Source organism: Lissotriton helveticus, chromosome 4_1, assembly GCF_964261635.1.
Source record: "Lissotriton helveticus chromosome 4_1, aLisHel1.1, whole genome shotgun sequence".
NCBI classification, from domain to species: domain Eukaryota; kingdom Metazoa; phylum Chordata; class Amphibia; order Caudata; family Salamandridae; genus Lissotriton; species Lissotriton helveticus.
In genome coordinates, this window is record NC_136063.1 from 99,459,561 (window position 1) to 99,476,794 (window position 17,234).

The 17,234-nt window shown below is 47.2% G+C and overlaps 1 protein-coding gene across 1 annotated transcript; it reads right to left on the minus strand.

Moving 5' to 3' along the window:
* Window positions 1–473: 473 nt before the first annotated feature.
* Window positions 474–1,970, minus strand: LOC144827947 (endogenous retrovirus group PABLB member 1 Env polyprotein-like). The gene has a single exon (XM_078686111.1). The coding sequence runs from the start codon at window positions 1,968–1,970 to the stop codon at window positions 474–476; it is 1,497 nt and encodes a 498-aa protein (XP_078542237.1).
* Window positions 1,971–17,234: the final 15,264 nt, after the last annotated feature.

Consider the following 17,234-nt stretch of genomic DNA (forward strand, 5'->3'; position numbering starts at 1 on the left):
GTGAGCAAGATTCGGCAGGGTGTGTGTGCGATCAGAAGGTTTTATGGCTTGTTGAGCCTTGATGCTATCTTGTTCGGCCACTGGAGAGGAACTGACCTAACAGGTTTGGCCTGGGGCAATGGTTCCAACTTGCACAGGTCATAGGAAAGTCGATTAAGGTGTACGTGTCCTTTTGGAATCGAATCCAGCTGGATTAAGGCCTATGTAAAGGGCAACTCACAAAATGGCTGGCATACACAAAATGGAAGCCAAGGGTTCAGAACGAAAATGACGATTTTGGGGTGAAATCGTCACTCGAATATGCTGAAAATGCTTGTACATGGTGTACTCGTCATTCTCGGCCTTTTGATACTAAATTCGTCATGTTACGATGAAGTTTTATTCTCGAGTCTGAATTACTACACGAGTTCAGAATGTTTCAGAACCACAAACCCTCCTTTTGCCCTTACATAGGCAATTAATCTATCCTCATGCTAATCTGAGTCCAGATCTATATTCCTAAAGTCATTGAGATGTTGCTGTAACATCATTCTAGTACTTAGTTCATCTCTTGATACAGGCTTCCTTACACATGATGTAACACAGAGGCCACATATTGCAGGAGCACACTGTATGCACAGACAGAACAGGAAAAGAATGACTAAGACCATCCCAATGACCATCAGAATTTTCCATTCCCAGGCGGATACCAGTTCCCAGAACCATCCCATCAACGACCAATCTCCTTTATCTACATGAATAGATTCGGAAATCTTATGCAGTTTAGAGATGGCCTGGTACACTGTTGGAGCGTTATCTGGAATGAAAGCACAGCAACTCGATTGGATCAATCTACATACCCCACCTCGGTCTGCAAGTATGACATCTAAAGCGACCCTGTTCTGAAGGGTCATAAGTCGATCCGACTGGAGCTCAGCAGTCAAGTTGCTAAGGGCACCAGCAGTTTCAATCACGGTGGATTCAACCACCCTTGTCAATTGCCTTATGTTCCTGCTGTTAGCCATGGATCCCCAGAACGGCAGAAAACCCTTTGCAAAGTCCCCAAATTCTTGACCTGCAGTGTCTTCTTTGCTCAAGACACCTCTAACTACCCTTGTCTTGTGGTAATCTGCCGCTGCTGTGTAGGTGGGAGGCAACAGGAATGAAACAAAACATGAGCCCGAAAAGTCAGGGGGCAACCATGTATAGGCTCTATCATGGCAGATGAAATAGGTACCCTTAGCTGCTAAGAACGAAGGGGAAGTCTGGGCTGCAAAAACATACGTTTTAGTGCAGATACTCTTCCCTAACTGAGCTCTGGGATTCGTGCCATTACCTTGCAGACATAGATGACCCTTATGGGGTACAATCCAAATCGGGGAAGATCTCTTAGCTTGCTGTTTCTCACTCAGAGTAGCTCCATATACGGTTAAGTTCCATCCTATGTATACTAGTGTCTCATCTCTCGGGATAGTCTCATAAGAAATACCTTCCTTAATCATGTCTACTATACCCTTAACTAGAGCACTATTTCTAGGATTGTCTGTTACAGAACGTAGGGGGTAGATTTCGTGTGCATATATGAACATTGTCCTGTATGCCCACACAGAACCATTGTGACTGAATGGCAGGACCAGATAAGGGATACCTTTATCCGTTGTGTGAGGCATAAGACCACACACCCAACAGTTAGTTGTGTTCATTACTAGTTGGTGTTGGTGCAAAAGCTGAACAAAGGAATTATTAATGAACTCTAATCTCCTAGCTGATTCGTGTTCAGGAAGGGGTTGAAAAGAGTGAGAGGAAACAGTAGGAGAAGGTATGGGCGATGCAGTGGGTGCAAAGGTTACACGAAAAGAGAACAAAACATAACTTATTAAAAATATCATCACACTGAATAACATACAAATGCACAATATCAAAAAGCTTTTCCTTGTCATGGTTTTACAGATCCTTGTTTTAAAGTTCATGTCCTTGGCAGGTCTCTCCATCTCGGAAAACTCCATCCTCTCTAAAGTGCTGCCCACGACGGGAGGTTGATTCTGCTTAGAAATGCTTCTGTCAGTCCATGGCAACTCCCTTAGGCCAACCAGAACTGCCGACCTAACGTCGTCAGCTGCACCCCAAAGACTTTAAGCAATCGCGGCCCTAGCAGCGGAACCCGGATGGCGATTCGAAAAACAAAAATAAGCAAGTTTTCTCAGATGGGAGAGCTGCACCTAAAAAAATAGTACTTGGAGGGGAAAAAATATTTTATTTGTCCATAGGTCTCGGTCTCAAATTGTAACGTGTGCTTCCAGGTACTGTCTGATCCTGGAACAAAAGTTCAGGCTCCAAAGTGTTCAATCGCTTGGATGGTGGCACAGCTTCTTGCAAAATGTCTTCACTTTCACGTTCAGAGTTAGTTCCTTTTACACGTGCATCATTGAAAGGGATGACACGTGGCACGGTTTTAGGTTCTGGGTCAGCGACACCCTTCTGGACCCACTGGTCATATGGCAGAGGTGAAGGGATTCTTTTGCAGTGGACCCCGTGGATCCAGTTGGCCTTCCCCTCCACTCGAACAGCCGATCTCGTGGAAAGAAGGACGAGGTGCGGTCCGGTCCACCTGGGCTGGTCGTTCTTAGTTCTTTGGAAGTTTTTAACAAGGACCCAGGAGCCAGGGTCGATGGAGTGACCTGGAGTCTCAGAGACCGGAGGCAGGGTGTCGTGAACCTGTTGATGCAAAACACGCAATTTAGCCGTCAATTCATACAGATAATCAAGCAAAACAGGGTGTTCGAGTTCACTGAACTTAGTGGGTCTAGGCACTCCCCATATGTTGGCCGGTTTCATAGGGGCTAAGTTTCACTCGTGAATGCACAGTCATTCTGGTGGACAGGACTGCTAGGGGTAGAGCATCAGGCCATTTAAGACCTGTGCTCGCTTGGATTTTGGCCAGTTTAAGTTTTAAAGTGCCATTGTAGCATTCTACTAATCCAGCTGATTGGGGGTGATTTGCAGCGTGGAACTTCTGCCGAATACCTAGCCCTTCACACACTCTCTTCATCACACGACCCACAAATTCACTTCCATTATCAGACCAGACCATTCTAGGCATTCCAAACCTGGGGAAGTACTCTTTCACAAGGGCTTTTGCTGTGGACAAGGCAGTGTTGTCTTTTAGGGGATAGGCTTCTACCCATCTTGAGAAGGCACAAACAACAACGAGTACGTATTTTAAATTGTTGCACCTCTCCATGTGAATGAAATCTAGCTGCAAAACCTCGAATGGATACGTAGGAGGTGCAAAATGACCAGCTGGAGTTGGGGTTCCCCTACCAGGATTGTGCTTCAGACATACCATGCAATTCTTGACGACATTCTCTGCACACTTGGGAATTCCTGAATTTTGCCATACTGGAGCCAACAACTCGCAAATCCCTCTTACGCTGATATGAGCCATTCCATGAGCCATTGTAACCACTGCAAGCACATATGCATCCGATAACAACCATCTCTGATGCTCTGACAATTCAACCCAACAACCATTTGCATCCATTCTACCCGTACTTTCTCTCCATGTGCTCAACTCTTTCTCTGTGGCCTCAGCTTGAATGGACTTCACACTCTCTATCGTGTCTTCACACATTCCAACATCACCAGTCCATCTTGCAGGGCCTGCAACATACATTCGGCTCATCACATTCCTTGCAGTTTCTTTCGCGATTTCGTCAGCAAATGCATTTCCACGACCAACATCATCAGTCACCTTCTTGTGAGCACTACATTTCACAATCGCCACTTGCAGAGGCATGGTCAGTGATTCAAGAAGCTCATTCACCAACTGACCATGCTGAATCTTAGCTCCATGCGAAGTCAGGAACCCACGTTCTCTCCACAATCGTCCAAAACTATGAGCCACACCAAATGCATACTGACTATCGGTATAGATAGTCACTTTCATTCCTTTAGACAACATGCAAGCTCTTGTAAGTGCAATTAATTCTGCTGCCTGAGCTGGATAATGTGGGACACGTGCAGCTTCAACAATTGTATGCAAAGTCGTAACAGCATATGCTGCAGTCGTGTCACCATTCGGGAGCTTGAAGCATGAACCATTCACCCATAATGTACCATCACATTCAGCAAGAGGAGTGTCGTAAAGATCAACTCTTCCTTTCGTCTCTTCTTCTGTTCTAAGAAAACAATCATGCTGTTCTGAAGCGTCTGATTCCTCTACAATTGGCAACAATGTAGCTAGGTTTCAAGTGTTGCACCTTTTTATGTGTACATGACTCGCTAATAATGTTAATTCGTAACCCGACAATCGAGCACTAGTTAAGTGCTGTGCCTTGGTTCTATTTAACAACGTGTCTACTGCATGTGGGACCATCACGACTAGGGTATTATTCATTACTAGACCAGCAGACTGTCAAATAGAAACATCTGCTGCCGCTGTGGCTCTTAAACAACTTGGCAATGCTCTAGCCACTGGATCCAAAGTTGACGAAAAATATGCACATGGACGCTGTTTGTCCCCAAATAACTGAGTCAGAACTGACAATGCACAACCTTCCTTTTCATGGACATATAATGTAAAGGGCTTACTGTAATTGGGGGTACCTAACACCGGAGCCGAACATAACGCTGTGCGCAATTCAGAAAAACTTTTCTGACACTCTTCAGACCAAGGAATAGGATTGGGTGTATCTTTACATGTTAATGCCACCAAATGTTTGGCTAATAACGAAAAATTTGGAATCCACTGTCTACAGTACGATGTAATGCCCAAGAAAGCACGCATTTCTCTCTGCATTTTTGGCACACTCAATTTCGCTATTGCCTGAATTCTCTCTGGGGTCAGTTTCCTTCCCTCCTTCGATAAGAGGTGACCTAGGTAGGTCACTTCTTGTCGGCAATATTGCAGTTTGGAAAGTGACACCTTGTGATGTAAATCACACAGATGGCGCAACAATGACATCGTTGCTTTCTTACAAATTTCCTCAGTATCTGCAGCAATAAGCAAATCATCGACGTACTGTACAAGAGTAGCACCTTCAGGTAAAACAATCGTATCAAGCTGTGTTTTTAGAGCTTGACTATATATTGATGAACTTTCACAGTAGCCCTGAGGAGCGCGTTTAAAGCGGAAGCTGCGACCTCCTAAACTGAAGGAAAAAATATCCCTGCTCTCCTCAGCAATCGGGATGCTGAAGAAAGCATTCTTCAGGTCAATCACCGAAAACCAAGTGGCAGAAGCTGGAATCATAGTTAATAATGTAGTAATGTCGGGGACAACTGGAAATTGTGGCACCACTATTTTATTCACCTCTCTGAGATCAATCACAAATCTGTACACAGGTGGCTGAGAGGGATCAGTTCGTTTTAAAACAGGCAGAACAGGACTATTGCAAACGTTGCCTCGTGTTTCTTCCATCACATCTTTTTCAATCAATTCGTAAACGATCGCTAGCAAAGCTTTTTCTCCTTCACTAGAGATTCTATATTGGGGAATTCGTGGCATTTGAACATTGGCTTTCAATGTTACAACATATGGTGGTATTTCTAAAAGACCCACATCATTAGGACCAGCAGCCCAAAGAATATCTGGAAGAAACGACAATTCTGCTGGAAGTTTGTCCCTTGACAGATACATGGGAGAAACCACTTTCTTAAAGTAAGTTGTACTCCTGAAGGAGAACAGTACAAAGTCGCATACAATCTTTTTAACAAATCCAATCCTATCAAGTTTTCACCACAACCTGTTGTCAGAATAAGGGGTGCTTCGAATTCGCAAGGACCAACAGAAAGAGACAAAGGGTCAGAAATCGGATTTCTAACTGGGGCGCCAGAAAAACCTACAGAAACGTTCATTTTGCCAGACAAAGGTGCGCCAGGGAGTTTGGAGTGCATAATAGAACTCTTTGTAGCACCAGTATCCAACAGAAAAGGCTCTGACACACCTGATGTAATCACCTCAACGTAAGGTTCACTCTGATCTACTGGAACTGAAACAACTCCCTCTCTTTGTCTATGGCTGTCCTAGCAATCATTACCTTCCAAATACTCATCTTCGGTATAATAATCATCAACATAGTATTGAGCTGTCCTGTCAGATGCGTTGTTCTGCTGATCGAACCTATTCATAGAATTTTGGGGTGGAAGGGGAAGTGCGTTCTGGGGGACGTTTCCACGTCCTCTACCTCTAGGCGCTTGCTGAACACCACGACCTCTTACACTAGAACCACCATTTGCACGCTGTAACAAAATAGGACAACTATACTTGAAATGACCCTCTTCTTTACAATACGAACACTGGTTGGGGCCTACAGGGACACGTGGCTGAGTGTACTTGACTCTTTGCGAGTTCCTCTGATACTGTTGAGGCTGCTGAAAATTATTCTGATAGTTATTCTGACCACTATTGTTTTGACCACCACCACCACGTGGCGGATATGCTTGCTGTAACAAAACCTTTGTTTTCAACTCCTTGGTTTTCTTCTCTGCTCTATCTTTCTCGTCCTTGTCTCTATTTTCGTAATATTGTGCAGTAGCCAATATCTGGGCTGAAGATGAAACAGCCCAAGAACTTTCTGAATCCTTTAACTTTTTACACAATTCTGGAAGTAGATTGTGCACGAATTTATCGACGAACAATCTCTGACCACCTTCTGTGGTCATATCTTGACCGCTGTGGTCGACAAATGTTTCTTCAAACCTGGTGAAGAAATCTGAGACCGTCTCATCTTTCTTCTGCTTACATGCAGACAACTTATCCCAATTTACACGTATTGCAGGCATTATCGTTTTCATGTAATCAACTATTTTACCAGGAAGTTCTGCTAATAAAGGCTCAAGTTTAGCACCACCAACTTGTCGGGCATCTGCAGCAGCAATATTAGCCCATGAGTCACCTAATTCCTGATCATGATCTGTATGACGAATCTTACCCCATAAAGGCTGTGGAACAACATTCCCAAATAACATATCGATATCGGCTAAATTCATGATACATGACCCTGCAGTCTGTGACAACTCTTTGTAATACCCTGCAGGATTTTTACGCGGATCAGGTAATGTCTGTTTAAGGGCTAAAACTTCAGCTCGCTTCCATGGGACATGTACCCATACACGCTGAAAGTGTGGCAGAATGGGGGGGTCAACAGTTGTGTCGCCCTCTCTCCATTGTGGGGGAACTTCTCTCATGGGGTATTGTCGCGCCTTTTTCCTACTAGATGCACCAGGCTCGGGTTGTGACCCAGAACCGCTCCCCTTACTCCGATATGATAACAATATTTCAACCGCTCTCTCGACATCGGGACCTACAATCATACCCTCTCCAAACTTGAACCGCACACGACACAACTCTTGCGGGTTGCATTCCAGATCATTGTCTTCCAAATCCTCACAGAGAAAAACACACATTTGCTCAAAAACGTATCTCTGCGTCGGTGCTTCCCATTGACGGAAGACTTCCATGACAGACTCTACATCATACTTTACAGTGTCCATAACCCATTTATGCGCTAAACGATTCAGTGAATCTCTCTCTTGATAGTCAGGCAGTTGACTTCGCAACTGTCTTCGTCCCATGTTAGGGGTCGTAGTAGGCGACCCGAAAAGAGGTGAGAAAAGGTTAGTAACAGTGTTGGCCATTTTCTGCCGAACGGAAGGTGAAACCGAAGGAAGAACGGGTGGAAAAACGGGGTGAGATAGGGCAGAGGCAGAGACAATAGCAGAGAAAGCACCAGGAGAAATAGAAGGAGCACTAGGCAAAATCGTAGAGGGAGCATTAGGAGAAGTAGAAGGTGCACAAGGCAAAGTCGTAGAAAGCACAGGTGAAGCAGATGTGGTCGGTAGGCCCGGAGGAGGCTGCACCGAAGGAGCAGGAGCCAGCTGAAGAACAGCTGGTGGGTGCTGTGGAGGAACAGGAAGCAATGCAATCACAGGTTGCGCAACTAAAGGTTGCGGAGGTGCCGTGGCATTTTGAGCATAGGGGGGTGGCAAATTTAATAAATGCGACATTAAGGGATCTTTTTCAAGCTCTTTTGCTGCATCTTGCTGAGGAGGTGGCAAAACTGGATAGCATTTATCTATTGCCATTTAACGTTGCCTGTGCAACTGCTCACTCATCTGCTCTTCTTCATTGTCCTTAAACTGCATAGCAGCTTGCATTACTGAAATACCCCTTTCTCTCTTATTTTTCTTTTCTAATTTAATTTCCTTTTGTTTGGCCTCTTTACGCCATAGGCGAAAAGAGTCGAACATCGCCGGCCGGGCTTTCTTTTTGAAAAGTTTAACTTCGAGGTTATCTAGGATTTCAGTATCAAAGCTACCATATTGGGGCCATTTTAAAACACCATCTTTTCTGGTGTATTTGATCCATACTTCATTGTATGTGATGGGGCCTACTCCGTGTTTGACATATAACTCGTAGGTTGGAGTTCCAACCGGAGGAACCGGACATGAGTCCTCCAATCGGGAGTCCCTATTATTAAAACCAAGACAAAACAAATTTCCAAGTCTAAGACCAGGCATCTTCGCTCTCTAGTCTAGCTCCAAACTTCAAAGGATTATCGATTATGATATTTCTCGTGAATACACGAGTCCTTTGGCTTTGGCGCTTGCAAGCTCCAAATCAAAGCCAACTAAGGACTGGGAGACGCTCCACTTATACTTAACTGAGATATCGATGACGTCACCAGAAGACTCGTCTTAGTGTTTCGCTCTACCAAACTTCAAGGGTCCAAATCAGGGCGATAGCCATGGCAGCAGTCCTTCGTAGCCGTCGGGAAGCGGGGAACCTCGCAGCAAAGACCTTCGGACCACGTCGAAATGCAGGGGTCGATGAAGTGGTTGGCCGTCCTCCGGAATTTTCACACGAAGCTCCTCACGAACCTCTGGCTGGGCTGGCACCGCTGGAATCACCCCAAACGTTGGGCGCCAGCTGAGGTACTGGGTTTTTAAAAACCGGCAAAGAACCGGCAACCCAGCGGTGTCAGGGTACACCCAGATACCTCGAGTCCTTCCTGATTCAGACCACAGAAACTCAGAGTCTTCTAGGTGAAGTCAAGGATCGATTTTATTGGCTGCAACCAAGGTAACAAGTGTCCTAGAAGTACAACACACGGGAAGTATATTCTCAGGAGACTGCTCGAATTCACAAAACCAGGCTTCTCTTTTTATACAAAATATTCAGCTTCAGGCAAACATTCATGAATTTACAATACACTATTAACATTTTTCGAGTACAAGGGAAAAAGCAGAGTCATGATGACATGTCCATATTTCACTTCGTCCAGCCCAAAATAAATTACCCGGCAAGGTCCGGTATTTCCATCAGATATCAGTGGACCCCCAATAAAACAGGCACCTCCCCATCATAAAACAAGTGAGAGAAATGAGCAGGAAAGATGTGAGCAAGATTCGGCAGGGTGTGTGTGCGATCAGAAGGTTTTATGGCTTGTTGAGCCTTGATGCTATCTTGTTCGGCCACTGGAGAGGAACTGACCTAACAGGTTTGGCCTGGGGCAATGGTTCCAACTTGCACAGGTCATAGGAAAGTCGATTAAGGTGTACGTGTCCTTTTGGAATCGAATCCAGCTGGATTAAGGCCTATGTAAAGGGCAACTCACAAAATGGCTGGCATACACAAAATGGAAGCCAAGGGTTCAGAACGAAAATGACGATTTCGGGGTGAAATCGTCCCTCGAATATGCTGAAAATGCTTGTACATGGTGTACTCGTCATTCTCGGTCTTTTTATACTAAATTCGTCATGTTACGATGAAGTTTTATTCTCGAGTCTGAATTACTACACGTGTTCAGAATTTTTCAGAACCACAGAAGATCCTTGAGCTCTTAGTATCAGCCCTATTGTTTGCAAGACTATAATTTGTATATCTAATTTGTCAGCGTGCAGCGTGGTGACTTCCACCATGGAGATCAACCTACTATCATTTCTGTTCAGAATTTGCCTCCCTGGTGGTAGCAGTGACTCAGCCTCTTCTTGGTTCCAAGTAGAGGTAGGTGGTGGATGGCTTTGGTGGTTGTAACACTGGGTTTGGTGCATCTACGGAGACATTAACGTTATCTATTAAGATGCTTGCTTGGTGCTGCAGGAAGGCTGGTCCGGCAACCAGTCCCCTCCGAGCCCTTTCCTTAGGGGGACTCACTATCCAAAGATTGCTGGTGCCAGCTGATGGCACTAATTGGACTACCTGCTTTTCTATGGTGCTCATCGCTGAAGTGGAAGTAAGCAAGTGTGAAATCAGCTGGCCATTCTGGAAGGCCAGCCCCTTTGTTTGTGACTCTCCTTATTGCAGGTAAAACTTTCAGGCCGAGGTAGGTATCCTGTCATGAAGATGCCAACCTATTAGCATAGCAAGAGCATGAAATGCTATTGACTATTTTGACATTGCGGCTCAGTGGTGGGGGTGAAGGCCGCTGACACGCCCCATCTATGCTTTCCCACTTGTGTGTTCATTAGTTAGTTGCCACTCAGCTGTTTTTACTGGAGGTGGAGTACGAAGGCAGACTGGGCCTGCACGCCAGGTCTGACACATTGAATGGAAGAGTACCCCAAATCTCTTTCCTTGCCTTAGGAGTTGGTGCCAATGCCATAGCTGGGGGTGCATGTAATAGCCCTCTTACGAAGATTGGGGCTGTAGATCATGGCGGTCCATCTTGGGCATCCCAGTTTTGCTGATAAACTCCTTGCTGCATTCTTTTATTTATTGTTTTGTGTGGCCTGTGGTTGCAGTAGGCATAAGCTCTATGTTCTCATGCTGGCCTGCATATAAGTAATGACGAGCAATGGAGGTGTACCCAAAAAACAGAAAAAGCATGAAATTACTCTGCAGTAAGACAAGGCCCCTCCTGTGGGTGAGGAGAAAATGTCCAATTATTCAAATACCAAAATGTCAGCCATTAATGTTAGAGTACTTTTGAGGCACTTTAATGGGGAGGCTTTGGGTGGCTCGGGATACTTTGGGGTGGTTTGAGCTTAATTCACGTGATTCGGATGAGTCAGGCTATTTGGATTACGATTCAGTTGAGAGGGATGCAAGGAAAGAAGGGGAGGGGCACGGATCCTCAAACCGCACTGGGGCCACCAGTCAGGTCTTCCTTGCTCTAGAGGGAAAGAGTGTATGCCCGCTTATAGTGAAGCAATAATATAGCAATAGTGAAAGGTTTCTTTTCTTTGAAGTTTATTGATCAAAAGCAGGAGCCCATGATGGTGCATCCATGTACTGTGATTTCCATGCTAAACTGCCTAGCAGCAGCGTTTGGAAATCACATAGTGTGTGAATAACCACGGGCCGCTAAGTTGAAAGACCACAATTCCATAACATGAATTCCAATATGGTATGGGAGAATAAAAGAAGCACTACAAATATATATACCATTTGTAGGAAGCTGGCTCTTTATATGATATATCAAAATGAGATATATATTGCAAAGAGTCCAGGTATCTTGTAGAAGTGGACAGGGGCTTGCTGGTAGTGTGGTCGAGCTGCCTTATGCCTATCAGAGGGAAGTGTTAGACATCATTTATACACACACAGTCAACAAGTGATGCACACGACTCCAGAAGGACATCCACACCAATGTATAAAAATAACTTGTATCTTTATATATGTTTAGGCACCAAAATCAATACGATTAGGTGTGTTTCAATAATGCAGTTGAAAACAGTTGCAGAAGAGGATGCTAAATCAATGTCCAATATTTACCGGGATGATCAATGCGGGATATACTGCAGTAACCTGCTTCACCGTCAAACAATTATTGCAAACAATGGAGGGAATCAGGTGACGGGCAGGACTGTCAAGCAAGGACCGTTGTGGTCAGTGGTAAAACCATACAGACTTTGTAAGTCTTGTGCCTACGAGCACTTGGGATCGCATTTGGTTTCTATTCTTACAGAGCAGAGTTCTTTGGCGTCCCAGGACTTAAGTGGAACAGGCAGTTCTCAATTACCTTGCCCAGGGACTCTGGATGCAGCGACATGTGGAAATGTCTGTCACCAGGGGTGGGTGGGCCAAAGATGCACCTCGGAAGTCAGTCTACAAAGATGGTTTTGCCACTCAATGGATGCCACCAAATTGGAAATTCAATATCACAGGAGTGGGGTAATTTCCGACATCGGTCGCGGGTGCTGTAGAGTGCCCTCTTGCTGGAATGAAGACTGAAGGAGTGAGTGGCCAGACTGGCTAGCAACAAACCTTAGCTTTCTTCAAATAGAGTTGAAAGAGACCTCACAGGCTGAAGGTTGTTGGGAGTAGTGTAGGAGCTCAGAACGTCAGAGAGAGCCATCTAAGACTCTTTGGATGCTCTGGCCACTTTGATGAGGGGCCACCACCTCGACTGGCTCCTCAGTGAGCACTTCACTGTTGATTCGGACTTGGTTTGGCCTGCGACATGCAGGGGACTGGTTCCACCAATCCAAGGGAGTTCCTGGTTCTTTGTCAAAAGCAGGAAGGCCTCCTGGGTTTCTGGAGTACTGCTGCAGAATGAGATTACTTTGGTGCAGGAATCTGAGGCAACGGGCAGGCCAGCAGGGTGGGCACCATGTCAATCAATCAATCACAGCATTTTTATAGCGCACTACTCACCCGAAGGGTCTCAAGGCGCTGCGGAGGGGGGGGTCCGCTACTGCTCGAACAGCCAGGTCTTGAGTTGCTTCCTGAAGGCGAGGTGGTCCTGGGTCCGGCGGAGGTGGGTCGGGAGGGAGTTCCATGTCTTGGCGGCGAGGTAGGAGAAGGACCGTCCTCCTGTGGTGGCCCTTCGGATGCGGGGGACGGCGGCGAGGGCGTTGTTGGTCGATCGAAGCTGGCGTTTGGGAGCGTAGAAGTTGAGGCGGCTGTTGAGGTATCCCGGGCCTTGGTTGTGTAGGGCTTTGTGTGCGTGGGTGAGGAGTCAGAAGGTGATTCTCTTGTTGACCGGGAGCCAGTGCAGGTCTCTCAGGTGTCCGGAGATGTGGCTGCGATGGGGGATGTCCAGGATGAGACGTGCTGAGGCGTTCTGGATCCGCTGGAGCCTCTTCTGGAGTTTGGCGGTGGTACCGGCGTAGAGGGAGTTGCCGTAGTCCAGTCGGCTGGTGACGAGGGCCTGGGTGACCGTCTTCCTGGTCTCGGTGGGGATCCACCGGAAGATCTTACGTAGCATGCGCAGGATGTTAAAGCACGACGAGGAGACGGCGTTGACTTGTCTGGTCATGGAGAGGGAGGAGTCCAGGATGAAGCCCAGGTTGCGTGCGTGGTCGGTTGGCTTGGGTGCGGTGCCCAGGGCTGGGGGCCACCAGGAGTCGTCCCAGGTGGAGGGTGAGGATCCCAGGATGAGGACTTCCGTCTTGTCCGAGTTCAGTTTCAGGCGGCTGTTCTTCATCCATTCGGCTACCTCTTTCATGCCTTCGTGTAGGTTGTCTCTGGCGGTGGCGGGGTCGTTGGTGAGGGAGAGGATCAGCTGGGTGTCGTCGGCGTAGGAGATGATGTTGAGGTTGTGCTGGCGTGCGATGTCTGCGAGGGGGGCCCATGTAGACGTTGAAGAGGGTTTGACTGAGCGAGGAGCTTTGAGGGACGCCGCAGATGACTTCGGTGGCTTCCATGTCAGTCCCAAGTCCTTCTTGTTGTGGCTCTTCAGTGTCCTTCTTCCAAAGTCGGTAGGATCTGAATTTCTGGTGTCCGGGGTGTCACCAAAATACTGAATTTAGGTGCGAATAGGGGAGTGACAGGTAGTAGCTGCTTACCTTAAGGTGACTACACCATTTTTTGTCCACTCCCAGTGGGGAATGGGAATAACCCTAGCTCTGAGTGCCTAAGTTTGCCAGAAACAAGATGGTGGAATCTGAAAAGTTGCATCCACACCAGGTAGCCCACCCTAGGGCAGGTACTAGCATGCTGTGGGACACACCTCCTTTTCTTTCCAGTTTCCCCGCATAACTTGGAGCCAGAATGTAAGCTAAGACGGGCAGTTGGCACCTCCTCGGATCGCATACCAAAGCCCACATTGATAGTGCTGGCACTTACTCATCCTGCTCTGAAAAGGGTGTAACCACCCATGCCCAGAACAGGCTTTGTTTCTGACCACAGAGGGCAGGAATCCTCACCAAACTTATCTGTGGTGGCAGGCTTGTCAAGACCAGTCAGTCCACACACAAGAGGTTGGTATGTTTTCATACCTTTGAGGTCCCCTCTGTGTGCATGTATTTATAAATGCAGCACTCGCATCATTGTGGTTTTACTAATACGAAATGCTTGATACCAAACATCATCCCGATTGTCGGTGAAGCCATCATGTAGCTGGGAAACTCGTATTGACCAGAGTCCAGCACATGCATTTAAATTGTAATATCTAAAAATTGACATACATAATACAGGGGCATATAAGCTCATGCAGATATGTCCGCACATATAGTACAGTGGACCCTGCCTTAAGACTGTAAGACCTGCTGCTGGGGTGTCTTACCTACTTCTGGTCAAGTCAGCACGGATCAGCCAGGACAGACAGTGGATAGAGCAGACCACAGATGGAGGCCAAGGCAAGCAAGCCCTGCATGCAGGACAACCGTGGTACATATGTCACAAGGACCTCCATCCGCTTTCACTGCTCCCACAACCCTGCCTCCAGCCGCTGCCTTGCGGACGGGACAAGGTGAATGGTGGTGTGTGGCTTTGAAAATCCGTCTCTTCGTTCTGTGCTCCGGGCCCGCGGCTGAACTGGAGCTCCTCCATCTTGCGTGAATACTCTGATACAAAAAAAATCACTTCTTCGATATATCACACATAATTGTCTTTGGAATTTTACACAGTTGCTCATACAGCTGAGAAATCAAAGTGCTATGAAGAGCATGAATAATCAGCTGCCACACCCTATATCTTTGGAGGAATGCATAGACGTGCATTACATTATGACATTGCAAAACTTCAACACATGAGCTAAAAAAACACAACCATGTGCAAGGATGTCCATCTCATATTAGTGTTCAGAGTGCCAATAGACCTGTTCAGGCAGGAGACTCCTGATTTTTAAAGCAAAAAATGCTTTGTTTTATATGTATTCCGCCTTTAATTGCCTCTGTTTCAGTGTTAGTCAACAGTGGGCTCAGGTCACAAGGGTCTTGGGGACAGGGAGCACAGCCGGTTCATCTGTACCCAGACCGGGGCTCTCGGGTGCAGAGTGGAAACATTGGCTGGGCTCTATGCCTCCTAGAGCTATGCGGTTGTCCATCTCACCAGTTGAGGGTGCAAAAAGCAGTACAGCTGGGCCATTTTGGAAGTGGGTCTCTGTGGTGCTGGGGTCCCTCGACGGCTGCTTGGTCTCGTCGTTGTTGGTGTAAGGAAGGACTCTGTCTGTGTTTGCTGCCAGGACTACGGTACCTCGAGTATTAGTGTTGTGCGGCTCCGGTTGGTCCTGGTGTCCTCCCACTTGGTTGGGGGAGAGATCTGTCATTCAGGAGCACAAGTACCTCTTCCTGGGGGCTTGCGGCATTGGGCTGGATGGTGGAAATGGAAATGGAAATGGAAATGGATGTGAATTTATAGAGCGCGAATTGCTGCCCGGGGCCGTCCAAGCGCTGGTAATAACAGAGGAGACCTCGTGAGGTGACTAGCAGAGAATCAATGAGGAAGGTTGAAAAGAAATGTCTTTAACTGTTTGCGGAATACAGAAAGGTTGGGGTTGGTTCTAAGGTGGAGGGGAAGCGTGTTCCAGGTCTTGGAGGCATTGTAGGCAAACGTCCTACCGCCAGACCTAGACTTTTTTATTCTTGGAATCGTGGCCAGACAAGTCTGGCTTGAGCGGAGGTTTCTATTGGGTTGGTAGTGGGTGACTAAGTCACGGGTAATCATGGGTCCTGTGTCCCAGAAGGCCTGATGGGCAAAGCACATGGCCTTGAAGAGAATTCTCTGGCGCACTGGTAACCAGTGAAGGCTGACGAGTCCTGCTCTTACTGATTGCCTGCGAGGCAGTTCAAGCAGTGTGCGGGCCGCGCAGTTCTGCACTGTCTGTAGTCTGCGTAAAGTATAGTCAGGGGCACCAAGGTAGAGCACGTTGTTAAAATCTAGGCGGGACTGTATTAAGCCCTGGATGGCCACCTGCTTAGCCTCCATGGGTAGAAGGGGGAGGATCTTTTTTAACATCTTAAGGAGGCCAAAACAAGTGGCCGAGAGTTTTGTGGCCTGGGTATTGAATGAGAGGGATCTATCCAGCCACACTCCCAGGCTCTTGATGTTGTCCTTGGGTGCTGGGGGGGTACCTAGACAGGGGGGCCACAGTGAATTGAAGAAGCTGGGATCGGAAGGGCCCAGGAGCATCAGCTCCGTTTTGTCGCCATTTAGCTTAAGGGATGAGGAGGACATCCAGCTCTTTACTTCCTGTAGGCACTCTCTAAGTCCGCCATTTATTGGCGTGTTGGCCTCCTGCGCCAATGAGACCACCAGCTGGGTGTCGTCCGCGTAGGAAATGATCTTAACCCCAAACGGACGTACAACCTCAGCCGACGTTGAAAAGGGCAGGGCTTAGCGAGGAGCCCTGAGGGACTCCGAACTTTAGTGGTCTACTGGTGGATACAGATTCACCATCGAAAACTCGAAAGGATCGGTCCTCCAGGAAGGATTTTAGCCAAAGCCAGGCTTTGTCTTTGATTCCGACACTTGCCAGACGGTACAGCAGGATGTCATGGCTGACCGTATCGAATGCCGCGCTGAGGTCAAGGAGAATCACTGCCACTGATCCTCCTTGATCCAGGATTTTTCTGGATTCCTCAGTAACCATGAGGAGGGCGGACTCAGTTCCGTGTTTGGGTCTGAAACCCGTCTGGGTGGGGTCTAGCAATTGATGGTTTTCTAGGAAGTTCACCAGTTGCTAATTAATATAACTTTCCAGAATTTTACTTGTCCACGGGAGCAGGGAAATAGGCCGGTAGTTACTAAAATCTGAGGGGTCCAGATTGGGTTTCTTTAGTAATGCTCGGACCATGGCCCGTTTCCAGACAGGAGGGACCGTACCAGAGGTAATGGATGCGTTCAGGACATCCTTGATGGTTGGCAGTGTGATCTGGGATCCTGATAATAAGATATCAGGTGGGGCTGGGTCGTCGGGGGAACCGGATTTGACTTTCCGAGCCACAGATTCCAGGGAAGCAAGATCAAAGAGAGGGAAGTGATCCAGAGTCGGTTGAGGCTGAAGAGGGGGGGTAGCCATGGTTATACTAGTACGGGCTAAGGGAGTGGTGATGATGGAGGGGAAGGATGAATATATTTTGTGAACTTT

Bases quoted from the DNA above. Each gene is read 5' to 3' on its own strand.
- LOC144827947 (XM_078686111.1), bottom strand. From the start codon at position 1,970: ATGGAGAGACCTGCCAAGGACATGAACTTTAAAACAAGGATCTGTAAA.